The sequence below is a fragment of the Batrachochytrium dendrobatidis genome (assembly GCF_000203795.2).
Source record: "Batrachochytrium dendrobatidis JAM81 unplaced genomic scaffold BATDEscaffold_18, whole genome shotgun sequence".
Classification (NCBI taxonomy): domain Eukaryota; kingdom Fungi; phylum Chytridiomycota; class Chytridiomycetes; order Rhizophydiales; genus Batrachochytrium; species Batrachochytrium dendrobatidis.
In genome coordinates this window covers 412,072-427,891 of record NW_006281116.1, presented here as the reverse complement: position 1 = coordinate 427,891, position 15,820 = coordinate 412,072, and the positions used below count along the sequence as shown (strand labels likewise).

The window sequence follows — 15,820 nt, the reverse complement described above, 5'->3', positions numbered from 1 at the left end:
TTTTTAACCAGCGATACCAAAAACTCGATTTTGTCTATTTTACTAAACACTCCAAGATAACCAACTATCATTCCTACACAAACCAACAGTTTATATCAGCTACGTGATTTGCTGTTCAATTTCGTGCTTTTACTCCTTGTCATTAGTTAAACAGATAGTATGTACGGTAGGTTGATTCAATATTGCAGCTATTTTCATCTATACAGGGACACGAAAAATACTTAATGGGTTAGTGCATTCTAGGTCGCCCACCTACTGGTTCTCTAGCAAACCGTCCTGGAAGCCGTGTTGGGACTTCATCATGTAAGGTTTGATATATCTGGATATAAAATGGTTATTGACTTGCAAAACTAATCTATTGTGTCTAGCTTGGGGAAGACCCCCAGCTCAACCATGGCAAGCTGCACCACCTAGAACAGGCAAGCATCATGAATTATTTCAAATATGACCATGCATTGTTCAAGTGTTTTTTCCCATGGCAATAGACTAATAATGCATTTGAATATCGAAATTTCAAGGTGTCGTGGTGAGTTTTTGGATTGCCCGACTTTAAACAGCAACCCAACTTTAACATCACTGGGTATTTATGATTTGTTATTGGGATTCAACAGCCTCCTGCAACAGTGAATAGAAACCCACAGACACGACCAGGAACTGCTGCTCGTGAGTGATTTTGATCGCATTCATTCAACCTATACCAAAACTCACTGTTTTGTACACCATCTAGGAGTTAATGTCGTTGATAGACCTACAACACAACAGGGTTTGGCAGGTGTACGCGGTAAACCTCAAGGTCAAGGCCGGATGGTACAAGATGTAACATTTTTCCAAACCGAACTTCGTCAAAAAATGAATCTTCTCACCCAAGAGATCTATCGTATAGCCTCCGAAGCAGATACGGCCACCAAAGAAAATAGCAACTACGCCACATTTGAAAAGCGGTAAGTGTGTCTACCACCATGTTTGAGCTTGAATCGTCGTAATCAACTGTTTGTCATGCTAGGGCCGATTCACTTGCGGAAGAACTCAAGGAGGTTCAAGGGAAATTAGGCGATTTAAACACGTTGGTAGACAAACTTCATACAGATACAGATTTAGAAGAACTTGAGCATCAATACCATCAACTACAAGCTAAAAACCAACGCGAGTTGCAAGTTTTGGATGAAATATTTATGCAGCGGCAACAGTTGAGTTATTTGACTTGATGGATAGAAACATAGAGGTATACTAAACAATTCGAGCATCATCCTGTGAATCCATCAATAGACACGAGAGTTCTATCCGAGATATCGAGAATCAAATAGCAGAAGAGCAACAAAAAGCAGAAGATCAGATCAATACTCTAGTATGTCATTTCCCTTTTTATAATGGATTGATCAAGAATCTAAATGTAAATCAAATTTCAAACTATACAGGATCCAGTAAAACGGCTTGAATATAACAAACTCAAGAATGAGAATGTCAAATTCCTCACCAACATTGAGTCGGTTCAGACAGACATTGAACAACAAACTCATCGTGTTCAAAAACTTCAATTGGTAGGAACATCATTTTTATATTATCTTCATTTGGCTTTATTTCAAAACTTGCATAGTAGCATTGATTTGAAATCGCAATGCATATACAACTATCCATCAATGTAGGAGCTTGAAATGGACCCAATCAAGCAAAAAGCCGTTTCACTTCACGAACGTCTCAATGAAGCACGCGATAGAAAACGGGATTTGGAAGAGTCGCTTAGAATGGCCGATAAAGAGTCTGGACCACAGGAAAAAGCTCGGCTGCTAGAGCAAGTTCGTGAAGACAATCTCGAGACATCTGGGATGGATCGCAAAATTTTAGAACTGGATGACCAAGTTCACAAACTTCGTGATCAAATATTACAAGCTGATGCGGAACTTGATCCAGCACATGGTATTTGATCAACCTTTATTTGCATGTATATGTTGGGTCATGATAACCTGACACTGATTACTGTATCGTGCTGTTTTTATTGATATTGCAATGATTCAGAAGAACGAAATGCAAAATACGAGGAACTTTTAAAACGTGACCGAGAGATGCAATTGTTTTTGGATAGTTTTGATGAAAAGCGACACAAATGTGTTGAAAAAGCCCAAGATGCTGAAGCTACCATTGTTACGCTTTTGAAGAACATCAAGGTGGGTTAGTTGAAAGTTGTTTTAGAATTGAAATGGCACACGTTTAATCAGGGTTTCAATAGACACTTTCCAAAAAAGACATGTCCAACCTTCCTAATGCGGATGGCTTTAAAGGACTTCAAGGAGATTTGGAATTTAAAGAAAAAGAAATGCAAAATTCTGAAAATACTGCAGATGCCTTGGTGATTGGTAAGTAATGCTTGGCCCATAGAGTTGCTGTAGTACATTTCAAGATACTGATTTCTATTTTCTTGGATCAAACATGCACATATGTAATGTCATGGCAGAGCGTGATCGAAGAATACAGGATCTCGAAAAAGTAGGGCAGTTGGAAACCAAACTCAATGCCGAACTCAAACACCTTCGAGAAAAGATCCAAACCATGACAGACGAAATGGCTAGAATTGGCAGTGTAGAGTCTATTAAGCGCGAAGCAGAAATTTCTAGAGCGGTAAGTCCTGCTATTGATATTGTCAAATAGTCCAGCATGTTCAACATTCTGCCATCCTTTTGAATTATTTTATACAGCGCAATACAGCGGAGCGAGAGGATCTGCAGTATAGGCGCGATATGCTTCGAGGGACTATTCAAGCTCTTACAACTCGATACGAGGCAAAAAAAGCACAACTTAATGAGAACGAGACATATACTCAACTTGGTGCACTGGAGCAGAGATTGCGTCATCATGAAGGCATTACGTTTGGACTCAAGGACTGTAAGTTTGTAATTTGAAAGCAATATGTAAATTCAAACTCGAGTCTTATTTTGTAAATGATTAGATATTGCATCCAAAATAGCCGAAAGTGATTATAAGCCGTTGAAACAGGAGGCTATTTCACGCATGTATGAAATCAATTCTCAACTGCTCAAGCTAATGTCTCTCCCACCAGCCCGTTAATGGACATTGATATATGGGTATCCTTGTAGGCTCAACCAATAAAGTAACCAATTATTTTGGAGTTTACAAGCAAAAACTATTTTTGGAAATGGAATGGAAAGAAATTCAATCCCATAATACACAGTAATGACTGTACATTGGACATGATACCAATTTATAATAAAAAGACTAGCAGCCAGTATTAGACAAAGGAAACTGAAGTCAACATTCAATTACTGACTGGCCCGTTTGTTTGTCGGAATTATTGGAAACCCGTGTGTTTAAGGAGCAAATCGCGCATCGTTTATGCAACCCAAGTGAGGCTCAATAATAATTGGCATTGCCAACCTCCGCCAGACACTTTGTGATTCAATCGTTTTTTGAGCAAGGCTTGACGAGTTTGAATAGCTCCGACAAAACTCATCATTTCTATTTGAATCGTCGTGGGAATCTGGCTGAAGATATTGTCTTGCATTCGACTAAGCTTTGATCATCGTCTAAACTAAATAGCAACTACATAATTATCATCAGTAATTATGGTTGGTGAACCTAATACGAATACGGCTGCTTCTCAGCCAACAGAAACATGGGAAAAGTCTCGCCATCCTTTTGCCCAAGTTTTTGTTAGTGGTAAATACGCCGATGCTGTCTTGCGAGTACGCAATCTAGTCGAAACAAGTGAGTCTAATACTTGATGCTAATCAAAACTTGTTTCTTGTATGATTCAATCATCTTGATATTTGCTACGACTGCAAGTCGTAACATTGATCCAAAAGTATACTTTTGGACTGTTTTTTTTTTGATTTCTACTGTCAAGTTCGACCTTTAATCGAGCTTAATTGCAAGTCTGTCAGTTAAAGTTTCTCCGTTGCGATTGCTGTTCTCAAGCAGCTTTATTCCAATGCCAAACTTTTTCATCTCCATTGATTTCTTATCCAGTTCTCTGTTACCTATTATTGCTATTTCTAATTGGTTGACTTTGGTAGTTGTGTTGATTGTTTGTCACTAACTTTTATTATGATTTCATGCATGGTATGCTTATCCACTGAATTCATCCACTGTATTCGAATATAATACACGGTTTACAGCATATGTGTTTGATGTTCCTGTTCATCGAGTCATTCTGGCATCAGGCAGTCCTTACATGGATAACTTATTTTCTCAACCACCAGAAGACCAAACAACACTTCATGGTGTTGGAAAATCAAGACAACCTCAGATTTGTGGAGTTTGGTCAGTTGCTGTTCACTCTGACTCTGCCATGCATGTGTTTCTTCAATGGATGTATTTCGGCACTGCCATTCATACCAAGGAGTCATGCTGGGGTGTTCTCGCTCTTTCTCGTCATATGTATGTTCCAGATTTGGAAGAACATGTTGGCAAATGGATTTCAGACAACCTTCTTGCACGTACTCTCGGTGAGCCTAGACCTACATCTGAATGGTACGAATACATTCTTGGCGCTCTCCATGCACGGGTCACTCAAAATGTTGTAGATAATCTCATTGAAGCTGCTGTGATAGACGATCAAATACTTTCTCCCACTCCTTTTGGGATTCCTCAAACATTCCATCGCTATACTATACTAAGGAATCTGGTACGTGCTGCTGAAATCAAGGGAACCCCACTTACCTCAAAGCAGGTTCGCTACATGTTCAAAACTATTGATTATAAAAAGTGGCCGCGAGATCAATTGCAGCAAGCATATATGGATGGATTGCTTCCTCGCGATAAGATTTGTACAGCATTATCAACAAGTGAGCCAAATCCATCTGAATTTACATCCAAGGTGGCAGACATCACACCCACAGACCTGCAAGTTCCAACTGTTTCTGCAACCAATCTTCCCAAACCAGACGTTGAACAAAGCCATGTACTTGACCATGAAAGCGATATGCAAACCATCAAACCAAGCACCGTCAAATTGGCACGTAAATCTATTATAAACTTTCACTCGGATGTCAAAGATTTACAAAAATCCACTCTTCCTACAGAACCAGCTCCTGATTCTATACAAAAAACTGTTGATAATGTAGCATCTATTGATACTGTTCCATCGTTACTTCCCGGTGCTTATCCTAATCCGACCTGTAATCATTCTTCCAAGATGGATTCCGTACGTGCTGATACAGAACTCCCATCTCACTCTACACGAGCGATTATGAATACGTTTGATGAACAAAAGGAAAATGCAGAATTTACCGGTTTAAATTTGAACAAATCAAGTTTGTCAGTAGAATCCGCGTCGACGTACAATCAGCACACATCACCTTCAAACATAGAGATTTCAAACCAAGTCAATACCGATTCTCTTGCATATAGCGAGAGTCTGATACGTGAAACACCAGAGCAATGCTTGAATGATATACGACTTCAGCTAGATATTATGTTTGCTAATGAGCCTACCATTTCCACCGATTCATACTCAAGCGACATTTCTAACCAAGCAGTTGTACCCATTAATGGCACGCTTATCAAGTCTCCGTTGGTACAAAAATCTGTTCAACGGACTTGGGGATCGAAAATTCTGCGTAATATAACAGCAAATCCTTTGAGTTTTTCCACGGGGTTTGACAGTCATACAAATGCTTCTACATCACCTATTCCTTTAGCTATTCATGATGTTAGATCGCTACATCCACTTACTGTACTGGCTGCAGAGGTCAAGGCATTGCATAATACTGTTCAAAACACATTGGTATCTCCTCACAATTCCATCACAAAACAAAAAGACGGTGGTTTGAATGCCACGATGCACCTTGTAAAAACGGACCCTTTTGGTCATGGTCTTAGTAAGCCAAGAGGTATGTAGTCACGTTTGGTTTGATGATGGATGCGTGTTTTATATAATTAGTTTTTGATGTGTTTAACATTTATATTGAATCTCTTGATTGTGTTTGTATAGACCGATCAAAAACCGATCCTTCTGATTTTGTATCCAATCAAGCCAATCATAATAGTGCCATTGGAGACAGCAAACACTTTTTAAAAAAGCCACATTTTACTCGAGCGTTGGGAGAAAATGAACATAGTGTAGCCAAAAGCGACTTGTCTGCATCTATACGCCAAACTGAACAGATTTTAAAAAAACACGGACTTATGCTTGAACCTCGGCGACTGGACATTGGCAACGGTAATTTCAAGACTTGGAAAGATAAAGAGTCACGCATGGGAGTATTGTCATCAACGGACACGTTAGTCAATGAGGAGGATACAGAAACACCTACTAGAGCACGCGAAGTCAAGGCTGGACAGCATACTACGGGCATTGTTTCTCCCTTGAATAGCCGGCAATTGTCATCTGCTTATCCATTCCCACTACCACCTTCCATCAACGTTGGTAACAACTCTACTCTACGTGGTATATCTGCACGACAGGGAAGAGGTGCTCTTCCCAACCCACCCAAACCAACCGACGTTCAATCAGAACAGTCAAAACGACGCAGTCTTAATCCAACATTTTTGATGGAATCAGCAACTGATTCTTTAACTATGCCACACGGACTATCGAATAAGCAACTGGATTCCAATGCACTTTTTTTGCCACGCCGAAGTATGTTTGGAATGAAGCATCCAAAACAATTACAGAACGATGCATCGTCGTCGCGAAGTAAATCAGTAGATGTCAGATTTTCTCTGCCTCCACCAGAAGCCTCCTCATTGTTTATGGACAATAGTCTTGACGATATCCAAGCCCACGAGTCTAAAAGGCAAGATTATCAGCATAATGGAACGTTTAAAATGCTGAAACTCAAGCATGCTAGTTTTGTTCCACCCGGCCTGCCCGTTCCAGATTCACAAGTCATGCCACCAAAGACTTTAAAAGAACACATGGATGACGAAGCCAACCCGAGCATGTCTAGCGATGATTCATATCAGTTGGCGTTTCCATTATCTAAATCAGCGACCATGACAAAACAACCCTCTCAAATGGATCCACCTCATCGTGGGTTAAAAAAACAATGGGCAAAATCCACCACTTTTTTAAAGCAAGACATCAGAAAGAAACAATCGTTGATGAACATGCTCAAAAATTTTGTATGACATTAATATCTCGAGATTCATATTGAGATGTACTGCATTTCTGGCTGTCGTTAATAAATAACATGTTTTTGTTTGCAATTGTTTTTATATAAAGTTGAAGTGTAAGTTATGACTGGGATTAGAGGATTGCCAAAGCATTTGATTAGTAAAATGACAATTTCTATATTGATTAAAAGCATGGTATTGATCAGTGCATTTACTTTGTCAAGTCGACAGTTGTATGGCTTGAATAAAGGGTTTTTAGTTGAGAATAAAATAATTATTGGAAACTGCAATCTTGAAGTGATATTCAAGTTGAATTTCTTTCTTTACCAACTCATCCAACATGTCTTACATGCTCGCTCGCCCCGTCACTGTATGTATATTGGCTTATAGTTTTTGATATTACTACTTGTTTGATATTAATACACTTACATGTATTGAATGCATTTAGATCTCCCGTGGGTTTGCCTCTTCTGCTATATCTGCAGCTAGTGTAAGTTACCATTCAACCCACCACTAGAAACTTATTACCACTGCAAACCTTGACTAGCATCTCTTGATATATTGGAATCATCACTTTGTTAATCAACTTGTTTGATGGTTTACTCGACTGGTTCATTCATGATGGCATCCTGTTGATTGCAATGATGGATCATGATGACTGCTTCAGGCACCCATTGCACTGCATGGAGTGGATGGTCGTTATGCTACTGCCCTTTACGGTGCTGCTCTCAAAGACAAAGTTCTTGAAAAAGTTGAGCAGGAACTAAAGATGGTTGAATCCCTCATTGCCAAAGATGTTGGTGTTCAAAGTTTTCTTAATGCTCCTCTGCTCGACCGCACTACCAAGAGAGAAGGTGTCAAGTCACTCCTTTCTCAGGGAAAGTATTCGACTGTGACAAAGAACTTTTTCGATCTGCTTGCTGAGAATGGCCGTTTGAATCAGACTGAGAAGATCATCGCTTCTTTTGCTCAGCTCATGTCTGCTGGTCGTGGCGAGGTTCCTGTTGTGGTCACTTCGGCCAAGGAATTGGACGCTAAAACTCTTGGTAAACTGAGAGACGTTTTAGCCAAAAGCAAACTGGTTGCTCCTGGATCTAAACTGCTTGTCTCTAACAAGGTAATATTGTGTATCATGTCAATCGGATCTGTGTGACTTTGAAACTAATATTGTTGATCATCTAGATCAATCCTGAGATCATTGGTGGACTCGTTGTTGAAGTGGGTGACAAGACGGTTGATCTGTCTGTTCTATCCAAGGTCACAAAACTCAACAACCTTCTCACTCAGGCTGTTTAAATGGTTTACAATGACTTCAAGCTTATTTTTTTGCGTAATGAACCAATGTGAAACCAGATATATTGCTTTATAAACCAACTTATTTTCTTGCTGATATCTACAAGATGGGTGGTTTATGAGCGAGAGTGAATGGCCGTGTTGAATAGTCTGTATCGAACTGCATTGCTCCCGTCAGTCTGCGTTGTCATGTACGATTCGATCATGCATTCAAACTCTGGCATTGTGTTTTTATCCGATACATGTTCAAAATCAGAACAGATCTGTCCTAATCGACACTTGAGTTTGGCAAGTGTGGCTGGGTTTAAAACTAGATCGCATGGTGGAATTCCAACAAAGTGAATCTGTCATCCAGTGCATCAAATGTATTCAATCGAATTAGTCAAATCAGGTAGTTTAGACTTGCATGTGTATTCTACTTACTGCATCTTCGCCTGATAGAATCACGGGCAAATACCCCGTTCCATCTGTCATCAATAGACTATACATGTAAATGTGTTGAATATATTCATCCGATTTACAACTTGGACACATCATCTTTTCATGTGCTTGCTTGTCGTTTGAATCAAGCACAAATGTAGATTCACAATAGTTGCAGTAAGGTCGTGTAAAGTTGCAAATCTGACGTGGCATCTGAGCAACCACTTTTACCAAACATGTATACTTTGCTGGTATAACAGTATCTGTAAGAATGTCGCTAATGTGTGTGATTTTAGATATACGCTGTGTTAAAAGGGTTCGACGAGTGTCCATTTTTTGAGCAAGTCTATTTTGAAACATGATTGCATGGGTCAGATTCAAAAATAAACATTGTTTTGACTACAGTTTAGAAAAGTATAAGCTTACTGTAGAATATGTTGAACAGATGGATCCGAGTTGGATAGTTTACGAAAGTGTTGGTGGACGATTGGATCGGAATTCACAGCTCCTTCCATATGGCCTGATTTGCCTATTTTGCATCGCATATTTTTAATACAAACTATATCGCCCACTTTTGGAAGCTGATCGGGAGAACCAAGTTCATGAAAAGGCATCCAAAACATGCACTCGAAAATTCCATTTTGAAGAATAGTTGCAGGAAGATATTCATCGGGTGCAAATAAGCATTTCGTAAGAGACGAGTTTGTCGTGTAGTCCACAAGTGCAAGTGTATACGGCGACGTACTAACAACTTTGACAATCTAAAAGTAATGTTGATCACATTGTCCAAATCGATATCAAAAAGCAAATCAAGTATAAAGCATAACTACCTTGGCAGTCAAATCATAAAACTGTCCCACTACAAGTTGAGAAATGGGTCCAGTCATCCGTTTCTTATCAAAGTTTTTGATTGCTGGAGGTGTAGATGATTTGACTTGAGTACTCCACCAGTTTCGTAAAAACATGACGACTTTAGTTTCTGGACTGTTTTCCACTGGCTTTCCTGCTGGATAAAAAATAAATACTTTTTCAGAAATTCGTTTTTGTACTGCCTGTAGACGTCCATTAAAAACTCCAATCTATCATAATAGTATTGTTCATTTCAGATTAGTTAGACTGAGCTGAAACATGCCAGATCTTGGAAAGAGTATACATTCCTCATGTATGATGCACTTACCTCGACTTCCAATCTAACAATATCTCCAATTGCGAGTATGGATATAAAGTCGGACTCAAATTGTCTAAACACGTTGATCGTAATGCCATTATATGTGTGTGCATCAAATGTTAGATCTGACAAGGTCAACGATAGCATGTATTCTGTAAAGATCATTTGAAGTTTAGTAAAACAACCAACTCAGTTCAATATGAGTGCATTTGAAACTAGTACATACTACACACCTCCTGTAGATGTGACGGATGGTTTTTTAAGTCCAGTAATTACTCCAAAAAAATGGGCCAGTGGCATGGACCGCAAATCACCAATAGCATGCAATTGAGCAATACCCAACTAAAATGATTAAATGGATTGTATTGAGTGTGGTTCTAGAATGTCCGATATCATGACCAGACTGGCATGTTGAATCGTAAAATTCAACATTTAAAATCAAACATGTACCTGTAAAGCGGCAGCATTCAAGAGGTTTCTGTAAGTGGAAGGAAGCATGTCAGTGTCTGAAAAATGCCTTATTGGTGTATTTAATATGGGTTTTGAAGGAGTTTTATACATGATGACTGCAACAGCAATCGCTCGAGTAAATGTAAGTTTTGGAACAAGACTGAATTCAACCAACACGTGTCAGTTATATGGCTCGAGTGCAGTAAATACGATTGACAGTATTGAAATCTAAATAGCTTTAAAAGTAATTGTAAGATCACATTATAGAATTGTTGAAACAATAAGAAACTTGTACATTGAATTTTTAAAAAGTCATGAATTGTTGATTGGAATTCATTGCTGTCTTCACGTAAAATGAAATACTTGTATCGATTATTTTACATTAAAATAAATATTTGTTGTACTTTCTCATTACACATTGACATGTTTAGTTGTTCAAATACAACATTCATCATAAATGAACAGAAACCATTTTATTTGACTTCGTTTTGTGGTTTATTTTACGTGAATACGATTTAAAAAACTGTTTTGTTCAAATATTAAATCGGATTGAATATTACCAACAAGACCATGTCCTGGCCACATTCTGAATGGAATTCATTAGTCACTGTTACTATTATTTTACTGTCATTGATTGTCGCAACGCTTGTAGCAATATTCATGACTCTTTGGATTGTATGGCCGCCTTCACGTCAAGTCCAACATATGCGACTCAAACTACTTGAAAGCAACACTTGCAACTCAACTCAATCTCCATTCACTATTGCGTTTTTTCATCCACATTGCGATGGTGGAGGTGGTGGAGAGCGAGTTTTATGGACCGCTATCAATGCAATCCAACAAGATTGCAAGCAACGACAACTCTCGAATACATTTATTGTTGTTTACAGCTGTCCATTGTCTAGCACTCCAAACGAACTATTGATTCATATCAAAGTATATCTGAATTGTTTATTTATTAAATCTACTTGTTTTTGTTCTAGTCTAATGATTGTCGGAATATATGTTTTCAATGTCATGTAGAAACAATTTGACATTGTTGTAGATCCCGAAACAATCAGATTTGTGCAATTAGAATCATGGAAATACCTTGAAGCTAAAAGGTAAGTCACTTTTAAGCATTTAGTTTCATACACTAAATTATGTACTGCCGTATTCATGTAAAATAGAGCATTTGTATTTATCTTGCATGGATTGCCTTTGAAATAGGCAGTGTTTGAATATTCGTTTGCTTTCTTATTAAAAGTTGACTATTTCTTCAAATACAGCATCGTATAATACAATCACCAGATTCATTTAAATCTAGTGATTGAAATTGACTGTCTATTATGCACCTTGATGTCCCTATTTGTGCTCCGTTATACGTGAATACGGCTGTATATTAAATGTGACTAGCAAAAAGCTAATACTCGTCATGAACGTGTAACTGGATCGTGTAGATATAAGCGACTTACATTGTTAGGACAAAGTCTTGGATCAATCATCACAGGAATGGAGGCGATGCAGCAACTTGTTCCTGATGTATTTGTTGAAACAGTTGGATATGCATTTATATATCCAATTGCTCGATTCTTTCAAACCAAGGTTGTGTCATATGTGCACTATCCAACAATCAGGTATACGCTCAATCTTGTTTTTATTTTTGTCAAAACTTGTCATTGAAGCGTGATACATCAATATAGTTTAGATATGCTTCAAAAAGTTCAAAACAGAGAGTCTAGTTTCAACAATGCTCATGCGATATCCAATAGCGCTGTGCTGAGCACAATGAAATTGCTATACTATCGTGCATTCTCTGTTCTTTATGGATACGCTGGATCTTTTTCAAATGCTGTCATGGTATGTTCACTGTTTTGTATAGTTTACAATCCAAATCACATGAGTTTAACGGCCAAGTCAATCTACTTGATTCAATATGCTTAGGTGAACTCGTCGTGGACATATGGTCATATTAATCACATTTGGAATATCCCACAACGAACTAGCATTGTTTTTCCACCTTGTTTTACGCAATCTTTGTCCAATCTTACTTTATCTGCAAGGCAACGCATTATTTTATCTATTGCGCAGTTTCGGTATGTATCTAGGCCAATTGTCTAGACTGTCTTTGATGTGGTGGTGTACTCAATGAATAGTTGATCTGATTGTAATAGACCCGAAAAAAACCACACTCTTCAGTTGGAAGCGTTTAGCTTGTTGCTTTGTGATCATCCACAATTGCGGCCAGGCACAGATTCAAGCGTGAGTCTTGTTTTAGTTGGTGGCGTTCGTAACAAAGACGATTCTCGGCGTGTAGCAGAATTACGATTGCTAGCGACTAAGCTTGGCATCGAGGTAAACGTGATATATAGTACAATGGGAGTGTGAATACCGTATTTGTTTAAATCAACCCAACTTATTTTGCAACTATAGGAATCGGTCAAGATAATAGAGAATGCATCATACCCTGACATTGAATCTTTATTAGCAAAATCGCTAATTGGCCTGCACACCATGTCGAATGAACACTTTGGAATTAGTATTATTGAATATATGGTAGGTTGATTGTTTTTTGGCATGAATGTACAGATTTGGATGCATATATTAGTGAATTATCTTTTTACTGATCTGTATCATTGAAATGATGTACAATGAATAGGCTGCTGGTGTAATTCCAATTGCACATAATTCAGGTGGTCCTAAGATGGATATTGTCAAACCATTGTCAGGACAATCTACTGGATTCTTGGCCACAACTGCACAAGAGTATTCAGATTTGATGTTCAATGTTTTGACACTTTCATCTGAATCTCAACTTTCAATACAAAAAGCAGCTCGTGAATCAGTAATTGGTCGATTTTCAGATTCTATATTCTGTTTAGACTTTTTAGCCGTGATTCAACAGCAAAGAGATATGATTCAATAATCCCAACAAGTATTTTTTAAAATTTGATTTCATTTTGTTGTCTTTCTGTTCTACTTGATGCCATACCAACCTAGGTTTGTATTTTGAATCGACTACAATGCTTGGCTGAAACTCTCATGTAGAAATGACAGCGTGCAGTTTAACTTTATTACAGCCGTATTCACGTGAAATGTAACACTTTATCCTGCAATGATTGCTTGGGATAATTAAATATTTGTTCTTACTACAAATTGACTGTTTTTTTGATCAAGTTTTCAATTCTTTAAAACACAATGTCCATTATAATACAAACTATAGTTTTGAACGTGCCCTCCTCTCATTTAGTATAGTCATATATTATGAAGTACCAGATTTGGACCGTATTTATGCATTATAACGCAGTGATTGGATTTGACTGTCATCAACTCTGCAAACTCTTTGTTGTATCCTGAATCTCATACATTCGCGTTCTAGCTCAATAATAAGCCAGTGATTGTATATTTTAGGAATGCAGCAACTTCTTGCATGCAATCACCAAAAGACCAGTCAATTAAAGAGTTTAAACAAGACAATATTGAGTAAATTTAGTGGAAATTATCATGCCATGAGATGGGCTGCTTTATGCAGTTTAGCACCATTATTTTTAGTATTTTATTCTGTGCAAATACGACCAAATTTTGACGATAGAAACTATTTCAAACTTATAGCTCGCATCATGAGCAGCACTTTTGCATCAGACCTCTGCTATTTCCCGCCATTGGTGTTGCCAGCTACACCAACTACACAAGTCAAACGCATATTTCTATGCAGACATGGCGAAACTGAGCCCAACGCTCGTGGGGTTTTACAAGGATCCGGCATTGACGAGTACTTGAATGCCATGGTAGTCTATTCTCATGTGTATATGAAACCCTCTGTTAAACTTGTTCAGCATCCATACACGAACCATGGATAGACCACTGCTGTTCAGTGTTGGATTATCTAGACTCGAATGCCTGTTTTACTGGTCGTGTTGAAAAAACATGATACGGACTCGAGTACATGTTGATTCTGCTGGAAGAGTCGAGCATGATAATGATTTTTATAGTCATTGTTTGATAATCCATCTTGCTGGCTTCATTGTATTTTGTGGTCACTATCCCTGGTTGGATTCATCCCAGTCTTCATTCATGCATTATGAAAGCTATTGTTAACCATGTGACCTATCCAATTGGTCACATTATGAATATATACCCTTATCATGCCAACAACTCATGCTTAAATCTGTCCATGGTATATAGGGAGTTGAACAGGCACAACATCTCCGTGACTGTCTTGCATCTGTTAAAGTAGATTTGATCATCAGTAGTGCTCTCAAGGTAATACATGCATCAAGTGATTCAGTGTGGAGTTTGTTTTTTAGCAGTCAAACTCAAATAGTATTGATGGTATCAAACTTGTAGCGAGCACGCCAAACAGCAGAGATTGTCAAGGAAAAACATCCAGATATTCAACTCTTGGAAGTTTCCGAGCTGGCAGAAATCAGTTGGGGAAAATGGGATGGTCAGATTGAAGCTGATCTCAGGATCTTGCTGAATCGATGGATAAATGGCGATTTTCACGGTAATTGTTGAATGACTAGCCATTTGGATTGTTTTATCATTCTAACTGCTTCATCCACTACAAAATAAAGCCATGGCGCCGCGTGGCGAGAGTCCATTTCAAGTGGAAGCACGAGCTGTTCCTGCATTCTATAATCTGATGCTTAATCGGCCAGAAACAAACATTGTTTTTGTCGGTATGTAATGTGTTGTCATGTATGATGATATTGTCTTTATCTACTTGGTGAATTGATGTAGATTGAACGGATTTTTGTTTAGTGCATGGCCGACTACTTCGCATCATGCTTTCATCCATTTTATTCCAAAACCTCAATCACATGAATGACTTTACCCATCACAACACCTGCATCAATCTTATCGATGTATCCATAGAATCAGATTTAAATCACATAGGCGATAAAATCAATATTGATTTAACCAAACTAAAAACACCTTTCAATACAAAGTCTCGAAAACCCGTACTGGACGATAACGTGGTAATAGCAGATACACCAGCAATAGAATCGCCACCAGAACTATTTGAACAAAGTGGATGCATATTGGATAGCAGTTTTGAAAGCGCTGTGCCTACTGTGGTCCATCCTGCGTGTTTTACCCTTACACCGCTTCTTTTAGATGATAGGAGACACTTGACTCCACGTTTTCAATAGATACTTGGTTACGTCATCTTCTATTACCTTGTACCATTGATTCACAAACTGGATTGTGATCTTTATCGTGTTTTAGAATATTAACGATGGTGTGATTTTGGCTTTTAGCTTAGTAATTGAAAGATGTATATATTTGCACTACTGAGCAAGTTGAGTATGCACTTGGTATCCTACATATTGGGCAATAAAAGTTTGGCACCCTGTTGCATTTAAAACCCGTAATAAATCATTTAAGCACAATGGCCAGTAGCTCAGATATAACCATAACTGTATCTCGTAGTAATCG

General features: G+C 38.2%; 6 protein-coding genes across 6 annotated transcripts; 5 read left to right on the top strand and 1 right to left on the bottom strand.

Moving 5' to 3' along the window:
- Window positions 1-159: 159 nt before the first annotated feature.
- Window positions 160-3,060, top strand: BATDEDRAFT_92593 (uncharacterized protein; the record flags this gene model as incomplete). Its single annotated transcript, XM_006682869.1, has 13 exons — window positions 160-166; window positions 244-308; window positions 612-663; window positions 728-941; window positions 1,004-1,186; window positions 1,267-1,345; window positions 1,416-1,538; window positions 1,644-1,914; window positions 2,014-2,162; window positions 2,225-2,351; window positions 2,450-2,613; window positions 2,691-2,877; window positions 2,942-3,060. 13 exons carry the CDS (start codon window positions 160-162, stop codon window positions 3,058-3,060), a joined length of 1,740 nt encoding a protein of 579 aa, XP_006682932.1.
- Window positions 3,061-3,479: 419 nt separating this feature from the next.
- On the top strand, window positions 3,480-7,159 carry BATDEDRAFT_36268 (uncharacterized protein). Its single transcript, XM_006682801.1, has 3 exons — window positions 3,480-3,717; window positions 4,128-5,843; window positions 5,945-7,159. Exons 1-3 carry the CDS (start codon window positions 3,576-3,578, stop codon window positions 7,081-7,083), a joined length of 2,997 nt encoding a protein of 998 aa, XP_006682864.1. The 5' UTR covers window positions 3,480-3,575; the 3' UTR covers window positions 7,084-7,159.
- Window positions 7,160-7,408: 249 nt separating this feature from the next.
- On the top strand, window positions 7,409-8,426 carry BATDEDRAFT_92566 (F1F0 ATP synthase subunit 5; the record flags this gene model as incomplete). The annotated part of the gene is made up of 4 exons (XM_006682868.1): window positions 7,409-7,438; window positions 7,517-7,558; window positions 7,736-8,185; window positions 8,251-8,426. The coding sequence occupies 4 exons, from the start codon at window positions 7,409-7,411 to the stop codon at window positions 8,362-8,364; spliced, it is 636 nt and encodes a 211-aa protein (XP_006682931.1). The 3' UTR covers window positions 8,365-8,426.
- A 51-nt stretch (window positions 8,427-8,477) lies between these two features.
- BATDEDRAFT_28480 (uncharacterized protein) lies at window positions 8,478-10,510 on the bottom strand (the record flags this gene model as incomplete). Its single annotated transcript, XM_006682767.1, has 7 exons — window positions 8,478-8,705; window positions 8,785-9,127; window positions 9,208-9,542; window positions 9,612-9,860; window positions 9,959-10,101; window positions 10,183-10,291; window positions 10,400-10,510. 7 exons carry the CDS (start codon window positions 10,508-10,510, stop codon window positions 8,478-8,480), a joined length of 1,518 nt encoding a protein of 505 aa, XP_006682830.1.
- A 549-nt stretch (window positions 10,511-11,059) lies between these two features.
- Window positions 11,060-13,304, top strand: BATDEDRAFT_28479 (alpha-1,2-mannosyltransferase ALG11; the record flags this gene model as incomplete). Its single annotated transcript, XM_006682766.1, has 8 exons — window positions 11,060-11,335; window positions 11,423-11,502; window positions 11,839-12,015; window positions 12,082-12,238; window positions 12,323-12,474; window positions 12,553-12,733; window positions 12,812-12,934; window positions 13,038-13,304. 8 exons carry the CDS (start codon window positions 11,060-11,062, stop codon window positions 13,302-13,304), a joined length of 1,413 nt encoding a protein of 470 aa, XP_006682829.1.
- Window positions 13,305-13,998: 694 nt separating this feature from the next.
- On the top strand, window positions 13,999-15,534 carry BATDEDRAFT_28478 (uncharacterized protein; the record flags this gene model as incomplete). The annotated part of the gene is made up of 5 exons (XM_006682765.1): window positions 13,999-14,166; window positions 14,564-14,641; window positions 14,726-14,885; window positions 14,956-15,060; window positions 15,143-15,534. The coding sequence occupies 5 exons, from the start codon at window positions 13,999-14,001 to the stop codon at window positions 15,532-15,534; spliced, it is 903 nt and encodes a 300-aa protein (XP_006682828.1).
- Window positions 15,535-15,820: the final 286 nt, after the last annotated feature.

Excerpts from the sequence above, each read along its gene's own strand:
- BATDEDRAFT_36268 (XM_006682801.1), top strand. The coding sequence starts at position 3,576 with ATGGTTGGTGAACCTAATACGAATACGGCTGCTTCTCAGCCAACAGAA. Across the intron at positions 3,718-4,127 it reads ACGCAATCTAGTCGAAACAA|CATATGTGTTTGATGTTCCT; the intron begins GTGAGTCTAATA and ends CACGGTTTACAG. Across the intron at positions 5,844-5,944 it reads TGGTCTTAGTAAGCCAAGAG|ACCGATCAAAAACCGATCCT; the intron begins GTATGTAGTCAC and ends GTGTTTGTATAG.